Here is a 10,011-nt window from a genome sequence, read left to right on the forward strand (position 1 = left end):
GGGCCAGATCGAAAGAAAGTCTAACTCAATGAGGGCACAGGGAAAAAGAAAACAAAAACAAAAACAAAAAAAACCCCACTCTGTAATCAGAGAGGAAAACGGGATACAGGACAAGGCCAGACATATCCAGAAAGCCCAGAAATGGGTCTTCACTTTTGGTGCTTCAGCAACTTTTCCTACTCCCAACCCTAAGCCCTGAGTGCCAGCTAGGCTCCCTGTGTCCCCAGACTCAGAGGCCATGCTGACACAGTGCACACCAGCCCTGGGTGGGTCCACAGGACAAGAAGGATGTGCTGCCCACAGGCCCTCTACTGGAGTAGGCAAGGGAGGGCTGGAGGGTCCCACCTCCATCCCCAAACCCTGCCCCCAGGAGCTGGGCCTGTGGCAGGATAGAGGAGAGAAGGCGGAAACACACAGCAGGTCACACTTAGCTCCGAGCGCCTACCATCAATCACTAGTTTGGTGCCTCCGACATTTATAGACTCAATCTGCTCTTTTTGCAGCTAAAAGAAAGGAAGTGAGAAAGTCACGGTGCTGTCTCAGGCCTTCACTGAGCTAGAAGGCTGGGCCTGGGGTCACGCAAGATGGGGGTGGCACAATGTCCAGCTCAGGGCAGGGATCCCGAGATCCACAGGCAGTAGGGTGTCCAGCTGTGCCACCACCTCCCTGGATGACCATCTGGCCTTCAATTCCCTCATCTGTAAAGTGAGGCTGACCCTTTGGGAGATTGGCTGGAGTGAATAAGTCTCATGGGAAGACCTGGTGCAGTACTTGGCCCAGAAGAGGGACTCAAAACAAGTTAGATTATTTTCCTGCTTTCAGCCTCAGTTTTCTTTTCTGGAAGATGGACATAATAATACCAAACATGCCCTGGCGAGGGGCTGGGTGTGAAAAACAAAAACAACTGGTCTGCAGCGAGAGCTTCTTATGTACCAGGGACAACGTGAGAGCTTTATGATCCTTGATCTCATTTAATCTCATTTAAACACTGGGAGATGGGGCCTACATTTATTTTAAACTATATTCTTGGTGTGGTTGTTTGTTTAAGCAGGTAGTATAGCTCAAGGTTAGAAATGATACAAACAGTAAAAAGCATACAGATGATCTTGACTTTTGAAGGAGTTACATCTTGATGAATTCCTCATTAGGTTGAAACTATTACAAGTTGAAATGCATTTAACAAACCTAACCTACAAAACATTAGCCTTGTCTACATTAAATGTCCTCAGGGACGAAGTCAAATTGTCCTTGTTTGTAGAGGACGTGATCTTAATATAGAAAACCCTAGGAAGCAGCAGATAGCATAACGGTTACGTCGCTGGACTCCCATGCAGTTGGCCACAGTATGAGTCCTGGACCTGGTGGCTTAAAATTCACGTCGAGTGTGTGTGTGTGTGTGTGTGTGTGTGTGTGTGTGTGTGTGTGCATGCCCAAAGGAGATGGGAAAATAAGGGATTGTGGCAATAGTTACCCCTCTGGATGATTTCTCACTTTTTGTCTCTGTCTCTCCAGTGAATGCACGTGTCCTATATAAAAAATCTCTTGAAAAAAAGAAAAAAGAAAAGAAGATCCTAGGTAAAAAATCTCTTGGAAAAAAAGAAAAAAGAAAAGAAGATCCTAGGAAATAACAGATGGTATAACGATTACATTGCTGGACTTCTATGTCAACTGTGGTTCAAGTCCCAGATCCAGTGGCTTGAAATTCATGCCATGTATGTATGTGTGTGTGTGTGTGTGTGTGTGTGTGTGTGTGTGTGTGCATGCACCCAAGATCCTGACAAGAGAATGGAGGAAAAGGGACTGCAGTGTGGACCCCCCTCCACCCACACACACACACAGAGGGTGATTTCTTGCTTTCTGTCTCTCTGTTTCTCTGGCGCCCCACAGAGGGAGATTTCTTGCTTTCTCTCTCTCTGTTTCTCTGGCAAGCACACATATCTATAGCAAAAATCTCTCTCCAGGAAAAAAAAAAAAGAAAGAAAGAAACCCTAAAGACTCCAACACAATTTTTTTTAGAAATGATAAATTCAGTAAAGTTGCAGGATACAAATTAAAATACAAAAATCAATAGTGTTTTTATACACCAATAATCAAATAGCTGAAAAAGAAATTTTAAAAAAATTCCACTTATAATAGCTACAAAGAAAATAAAATATCTAGGAACAAATTTAACCAAGGGCGTGAAAGAGCTCTATAATAAACAAATGTAAAGCACTGATGGCAGAGGGACCAGTAGATGATATAATGGTTATATTGCTGAACTTTTGCTTAGTTGACTGCAGTTGGAGGCCCAGACCCAGTGGCTTAAAACTCATGCCGGGTGCATGTGCATGCATACCTAAAATTTTAAGAGCAGAATAGAGTAAAAGGGATTGCAGCATGGCCATCCTCCCTGGAAGGTGTTTTCTCACTTTTTGTCTCTCTGTCTCTCTGGTGAGTGCATGCGCCCTATAGCAAAAATCTCTCAAAAAGTAAAACACTTTAGGCAGAAATCAAAGAAGATACAAAGAAAAGAAAAAGAAAAAAAAATCCCATGTTCATGGATTGAAAGAATCAATATTGTTAAAATGCTCATACTACTGAAAGCAATCTAGAGATTCAATGTAATACCTATTAAGATACCAATGGCATTCTTCACAAAAGTGGAAAAAAATGTAAATTTGTATGACATCACAAAGACTCCAAATAGCCAAAGCAATCCTGAGCCAAAACAATGAAGCTAGAATCATCACATTACTGGGTTTCAAAATATACTACAGAGCTACAGTAACCAAAATGACATGGTACTGGCAAAGAAAATCAGGTGGATAGGCTAATGGAATAGAATGGAGAACTCAGAAATAAATCCATGTGTATTTAGTTGGATAATTTTTGACAAAAGTCAAAATATTTGGGGGGGAAGAAAGTCTCTTCAATAAATGGTGCTGGGAAAACTGGATATTGATATGCAGTAGAATGAAACTAGAACCCTATCTCACAATATATAAAAATTAACTCAAAATGGATTAAAGACTTAAATAAAACATGAAACTATGAAAACACTAAAAGAAAATATAGGGGAAAACTTCATGACACAGGTCTATATATAATCTTTTTAACATAATCTCAAAATTCACAGACACCAAAAGATAGAAAAATTAGACTATATCAAACTAAAAAAGCTTCTGTATGGCAAAGAGAATAATTAACAGAGTGAAAAGATAACCAACAGAATGAGAAAAAATATTTGTAAACTATACATCCAACAAGGGATTCATAATCAGAATATATAAGGAACTCAAATAACTTAGCAGCAAAATAAATCTAAATAAACTGACTTAAAAATGGGCAAATGGGACCAGCAGATGGCCCAATGGTTACGTTGCTGGACTACCACAGTCAACTCTAGTTTGAGTCTCAGACCTGGCAGCTTAAAACTCATGCTTGGCATGTATGCAAGTATGCCCAATATCCAGAGAAGAGAACGGAGGAGAAGGGATTGTGGCATGGCCAACCCCTGGGGGATGATTTCTCATTTTTTTGTCTCCCTGTCTCTCTCTGCCTCCCCAGCAAGTGCATGTGCCCTATAGCACAAATTTCTCTTAAAAAACATAAATAAGAGGGGACCAGCAGTTAGTGTAATGGCTATGTCACTGAACTCCCATGTAGCCAACTGTGGTTCGAGTCCCGGACCCGGTGGCTTAAACTCACGCCAGGTGCGTGTGCGTGCATGCCCAAGATCCCGAGAGGAGAATGGAGGAGAAGGGATTGTGGTGTGGCCGTTCCCCCTGGGGGGGGTGATTTCTCACTTTCTGTCTCTCTGTCTCTGTCTGTTTGGCGAGTACATGCACCCTATAACAAAAACCTCTCCCCTCCAAACAAAAAGACAGAAAACACATAAATAAGAGCAAAAGCAAATGACCTGAATAAGTAGTTCTCAAAAGATGACCTACAAATGGCCAACAAATATATGAAAAAATGTTCAGCATCACAAATCATTAGAGAATGCAAATCAAAATCACAATGAGACATCATTTCACCCCGGTTAGAGTATCAAAAAGATAATAATATTATCAAAAAGATATTAATATGATCAAAAAGATAATAATAAATGCCAGAAAGGATGTGGGTAAAGAGACTCTTTTACAGTGCTGGTGGGAATGTAAATTAGAAGAGTCAGTACAGAAAACTGTATGGAGGCTCCTCGAAAACTAAACAGAACTGTTACATAATTCAGCAGTCCCACCAGTAGGCAATAATATTGGGTCGTAAGAAATGTCACGTGTTTTTCTATACAAGAATGCAGCATGACTTTTCTTTCCAATATATCAAAGGAAATGAAATGAGTGTGTCATAAAATGTCAGCACTCCCATTTTTATTCTGAGACGCTTTTTATTATAGGGTACATGTTCTACAGGGTACAGAAAGACATAGAAAGACAGAGAGACAGAAAGCAAGATATTACTCCCTCCGGGGGGGATGGTTATGCCGATTCTCCTCTTGGGATCTTGGGCACGCATGCACACACACCTGATGTGAGTTTAAGCCACCAGGCCCAGGACTCAAACTGCAGTCAACTACATGGGAATCCAGCGACATTAGCCATTGTGCCATCTGCTGGTCCCAGCACTCCCATTTTTAAAAAAGAATTATTTATTTAATTCCATCTGTTATTATTATTATTTTTAATTGGACCAAAGAGAAACAGAGAGAGAAAGGGAAAGCAAGAAAGCAAGCTGCCAGACCTGGGACTCGAACTACAGTCAACCATGTGGGAATCCAATGCCTTTAACCACCGTGCCACCTGCCGGGCCCAGCGTTCTCCTGTTTATTACAGCACTAGTCACAATAACCAAGATATGGAATCAATGTAAGTTTCCATCAACAAACAAATGAATAAAGAAAATGTGATATGTATATGTGTACACACACAGAGTGGAATAATATTTAGCCATTAAAAACAATGAAATCCTGTCATTTGAAGTAACATGGATGACCCTGAAGGACATTATGTAAGGCAAAATAAATGAAGCACAGAAAGAGAAATACCACATTTGTCATTCATAAGTGGAGATAGAAAAGAATGACCTCATAGAAGCAGAGAGAGAAAGAGGAGGAGAAAGCATTCCCTTGTGGCCCTGGTCAAGCTGCAATCCCTTCTCCTCTATTTCTCCATCCTGTCAGGATTTTGGATACGTATATCCACACACACACTCAGTGTATTTTCCAAGCCCCTGGGGCTGGGATTCAAACTGTGGCCAGTTCTATGGGCTCTGACTCTCTGAACCACTGGGCTATGGGACAAACTCCCCTATGCTTATCAATATCAGCACGTACTCATCTGTGGGTATATAAACAAATGTCCACCTTAGGTGGATTTTTTTTTCTTTTTAGAGACTTTTGTCTGAGGGCATGTGTACTCTCCAGAGAGAGAGAGACAGAGACAGTGAGAGGGAAAGTGAGAAATCACCTCCTAGGGGGTATGGATGGCCATGCCACAATCCCTTCTCCTACATTCTCCTCCCTGGAACATGGGGGCACACACACACGTGCCCCACATGATTTTGAAGCCACTCAAACCATGGTCAGCCATGTGGGAGTCCAGCGATGCCATCTCCTGGTCCCTTTCTTTTTTTGAAAAAACAAACAAAAACAAAGAGGCAGATACCAAACACTGTTTTGCACCTTGGACATTGTCCTGATATCTGCACATACTGACTCACTTCATTATTTGGAAAGGCTACATGGAATTTTGCTGTGTGGCTACAACACAGTTTGTTTTGTTTTGTTTCAAGTGAGAATTTTGTTATAGGGTACATGTGCTTGCCAGAAAGAAATCATCTCCTGGGGGGATGGCCACACTGCTATCCCTTCTCCTCCACTCTCCTCTCAGGATTTTGGGTACACATGCACTCATATTCAGCATGAGTTCCAAGCTGATGGGTCTGGGACTTGAACCATGGTTAGCCATGTGGGAGGCTAGCACCTTAACCACTATGCCATCTGCTAGGGCCACAACACAATTTGTTTAACTAGTCTCCAATTGATAAGCATTTAGATTATTTCTGTTGTGCTATTAAAATCAATGTTGCAAATACATAAATAAGTGTAATTTCTGTGTCAAAGGTTTATGTATGTTTTGATATCCACTATGACACTACTCTGCGAAGAGACTGTGACATAAGTAGTAACAACCTCACTTCCAGATGAGGGAAGAGACTCAGAGAGGTTAAGCCGACTTGTCTAGGTCAAACAGCTAGAAAGTGGCAGATTGGTGTCTGTCTCACAGATGCAGAATGTGGGCTGGGAGTAGCCCAAATCCTTCCTGGAATAAGGAATAACGGGCATGAACGGGTGGTGGGCAGAGCCGGGACTTGAACCCGTTCTGTCTAACTCCAGGTGTTGTATGTGAGGGGCTCACACCTTCTCAGCACCTGACATTCCATAGGAGGCCACGTGGAAGACACAGTCCACCCCTTCAAAGGCACGGTACAGGGCTTCTTCATCTCGGACATCAGCCTGCAGCAGAGAAGAGATGGAACGGAAGGTTCTAGTCTGAGGCAAACAAAAGAACTGACTCTGCACCTTGCCAGGTCCTAGGCCCTGACCCAGCCCTGGCCATCCAGGCCAAACGTCTGCAGGGTGAGAAAAGGCTGGTGGGACTTTCTGACCCCGCTGGGCATCACCACTCATCAAGCTCTAGATCCCAGGGGGTGCTAGGTGTTTCCATCAAGTCCACAGGAGACCCTGGGGAAGTCTATGTTATTACTGTCCCTTTTCTGTGGTGAGGACACCACAGCTCAGAGATAAGGTGCCCCGGGACCCCAGCTACCCACACGGGAGGTGGGGTGGGGGGCGAGAGCTGGAGCTCCACAGCCTACACTCTAAACTCCACCCACTGCATTCACATCGGACCCTGGCCCGACCACCAGCCCCCTGTGACTCTCGTACTCATACCTGGATGAACTCGGTCCCAGGCGACAGTTCCCATTGGGGTCTGCGGCGGTCAAGAAGAGTGACAGAAGTGCCAGCCTTGGCCAGACTGGAACCCAAGCTAAAGCCCAGGTAGCCTCCTCCTCCAGTCACCAGAACCTTCTGCTGAGGTGCCTGTGTAGGTTTGGCTTGAATCTTCTGCTGTGGTGCTGGTGCTGGCGCTGGGGTTGCCACTGCCTCACTGGGTTTGGGCCCAGTTCCAGATCCCTGTTCTGGCCCAGGTCCTGGCCCCAGCCCAGGTAATGGTGCAGCTCCTTGTCCAGGCCCTGGAACAGCATTGGGCCCTGGAACAGCATCTGGTCCAGAAATAGCACCAGGCCCTGGCCTAGGTGCTGGGACAACACCAGGTCCCGGTCCAGGCCCTGGAAGGGACCTGGGCCCCAGAACAGAATCAGATCCAGAAATAATAGTACCAGTCCCTTGTCTAGGTGCTGAAATGGCACCAGGTCCCAGAACAACATCTGGGCCAGAAATGGTGCCAGGTCCTGGCCCACGTCCTGGAACAGCATCAGGTTTAGAAATAGCACTAGGTCCCAGAACATCTGGTCCAGAAACGGTACCAGGCTCTGGCCCAGACCCTGCAATAGCACCAGGTCCTGGTCCACGTTCTAGAACAGCATCAGGTTTAGAAACAGTACCAGACCCTGGCCTCACCCCTGGAACAGCACCAGATCCTGGAACAGTACCAGGCCCCGGCCCAGGCCCTGGAATAGCACCAGGTCCTGGTCCAGGTCCTAGAATAGCACTGGGCCCTGGTGCAGGCCTTGGAATGGCACCAGGTCCCAGAACTGCACCAGACCCTGACTCAGGTCCTGGAACAGCATTAGGCCCAGGAACGGTACCAAGTCCCAACCTGGGCCCTGAAATGGCTCCAGGCCCTGGTCCCAACCCTGACCCTGACCCTAAACCAGACCCTGGACCTGAGACCCCTCCCCAGGCCTGGCAGACAGGGCAGCTCTTCTCAGCCTGGCCTGAGGCTTTGCAGGCCTCCGGGGAGGCACCTGCAGAATTGGGCTTCATCCTCTGCTGAGCTGCGTCCACCTGTGGGGAAAGGAAAGAAAGAGTACCCAGAGGTGTTCCAGTCACAACGATTATCAGACCCCGAGCACTGAGGGAGCTCCAGGTGGAAATCAGGAACCCTCTGAGTTTCCAGTGAACTCGACCCTCTCTGAACCCAATACTTCCAGGATGGCTGCTGGTTCCTGCGGAGTCAGAGAGCAGGCGGCCAAGCCTCGGACTTCGGAGCTGAAGACCCGAGGCCCAAGGTCACACTGCATGACAGGCCTATGCTAGGCCTTCCCAGCTTCCTCACAGTTCCTTAAAATCCCAGTTCTCACCTAGCAGCAGAGGACGTGAGATCAAATCATACCCAGGGGAACCCTGCCAGACTGGGAGGTGATTGTTTTCTGACTGGAGAGATGGGAGGTCTTCCTGAAGGAGGAAAAAGAAGGGAGGAGAGGACAAGAGGGATCCCTGTGGATTCCAAAGGGGCTCTGTGCTCTGGAAACCTGCACACAATTCCAAGCTCTGTGTCTGCCCTGCCCTGACACCCGCTGCTTCCAGTCCTCCCCAATACCCCAAAAGAGAAGGTGCTGGTACCCCAGGGTCTGCCCAAGCCCCCTACAGCCTCCAGGTCGGCACTGAGGACCCTGTCTTCCTCACTGTAGACTTAACTTGAACCAGGCTATTGGTCACTGTCACCATCATTGCCATTCCATCCCCTACCTCCAGTGCCAGTGGAGGATGAGGTGGGACCAAAGCCAGGTCATCAGCATCGCTGTACCGGCAGCAACCTGTACCAGGGCCTCTGTGTGCAAGGTCTCTACAGATACAGACAGGTCTGTCCTGAGTGTGCATGGCGTATGGCGTACGTTAGCTGCATGAAGGAACAAGTGTTTTTTTTGCTATAGGGCGTGTGTGCTCCGCAGAAAGACAGGGATAGACAGAGAGAGACAGAGAGACGGAAAGTGAGAAACCATGCCCCAGAGGGGATGGTCACGCCGCAATTCCTTCTCCTCCATTCTCCTCTCAGGATCTTGGGCACGCACGCACATGCACCCTATGTGAGTTTAAGCCACCGGGTCCGGGACTCGAACCGCGGTCGACTACATGGGAGTCCCCAAGAACGAGTGTTTGTTGAGTGACTGACTGACTGATGGGCACCAAGGTTGTTGCTGGTGGAGGTCACAGGACAGAGATGCTGACAACTACAGAGACTATGTCTTTTGAGGGGAAGGGTTTATGGGACCAGAGCTGCCTTTCTACTCTGAGGAATGATTTCTGTGACCAAGGCTGGAACCTGCCCTTGAGTAACCATCTGGGCAAGATCTTTAAAGCCTCATGGCACCTCAGTATCCACGGTTGTGAAATGGACCCAAATAAGGCTGACTGCTCTGTGCACCTGGCAGGGTGGTCACGGGAGAGCAGATGCCAAAGCACTTTGCAAACCACTAGGTGCCTCTTGGGGGCTGGGCTCACAGGGCCTCTCCAGCACCCAGCACAGGGGCTGGCTGGCAAGAGGAGGCAGTCAGCAGGTAGCTTTGGAAGGAATGAGACCCTCCCTCCGCCTCAGCCCTGTTCGCTACCTGGGAGTGCTATGGCCAAGCTCCAGGCTGTCCCCGGCTCTGCATTTATTTCCCCTGGCGGTCCAGTGAAGTAGAAGCTGCCGTCCCCATCATCCACAGGTGGAAGCTGAGGCCCGGAAAACACAAGGCAGCTGTGACGGAGTCACAGTGAATGGCTCGGCCTAAATCGGTGGCGCCCCTAAGTGGGTTTGGTGAAAAGGCGGGGAGCACCTGGGACGGACCCCGGGCGCGTCAGCCTCTGCCTCCAGCGAGCGGGAAAGAGAGCGTCCCCTGCGCCGAGAGCAGCCGGGTCGCGGCAGCCCGGAGGGCGGGCTCCTGCCCGGACTCGCCCTTGCCACCCCCTTCAGCCGGCACCGCGTCCCCCGCGCGCTCTGCTGCGCTCACCTGCCCTGGCTCCCGCGGCGCTGCGCACTCCCAGCCCAGGGCTCCGCTCCAGCCAGAGGCCGCAGGGCC

General features: G+C 47.9%; 1 protein-coding gene and 1 long non-coding RNA gene across 2 annotated transcripts in view; both read right to left on the bottom strand.

Annotated features, from left to right (window-relative positions):
• Window positions 1–8,010, bottom strand: part of SDR42E2 (short chain dehydrogenase/reductase family 42E, member 2) — a 25,877-nt gene extending 17,867 nt beyond the window's left edge. Inside the window, exons 1-2 of the mRNA XM_027765401.1 lie at window positions 6,938–8,010; window positions 6,415–6,499 (exon numbers count right to left, since the gene is read on the bottom strand). Of these exons, the coding sequence (XP_027621202.1) occupies window positions 6,415–6,499; window positions 6,938–7,993 (1,141 nt within the window). The 5' untranslated portion in view covers window positions 7,994–8,010. The remainder of the gene's footprint in view (window positions 1–6,414; window positions 6,500–6,937) is intronic.
• A 307-nt stretch (window positions 8,011–8,317) lies between these two features.
• Window positions 8,318–9,983, bottom strand: LOC114004486 (uncharacterized). Its single transcript, XR_003546625.1, has 3 exons — window positions 9,943–9,983; window positions 9,559–9,664; window positions 8,318–8,404 (listed from the first exon to the last, which is right to left on the bottom strand). It is a non-coding gene; the product is annotated as an uncharacterized LOC114004486 (long non-coding RNA).
• Between the last annotated feature and the right edge of the window lie 28 nt (window positions 9,984–10,011).

The sequence above is a fragment of the Tupaia chinensis genome, unplaced genomic scaffold (assembly GCF_000334495.1).
Source record: "Tupaia chinensis unplaced genomic scaffold, TupChi_1.0 Scaffold138136_1, whole genome shotgun sequence".
NCBI classification, from domain to species: Eukaryota; Metazoa; Chordata; class Mammalia; order Scandentia; family Tupaiidae; genus Tupaia; species Tupaia belangeri.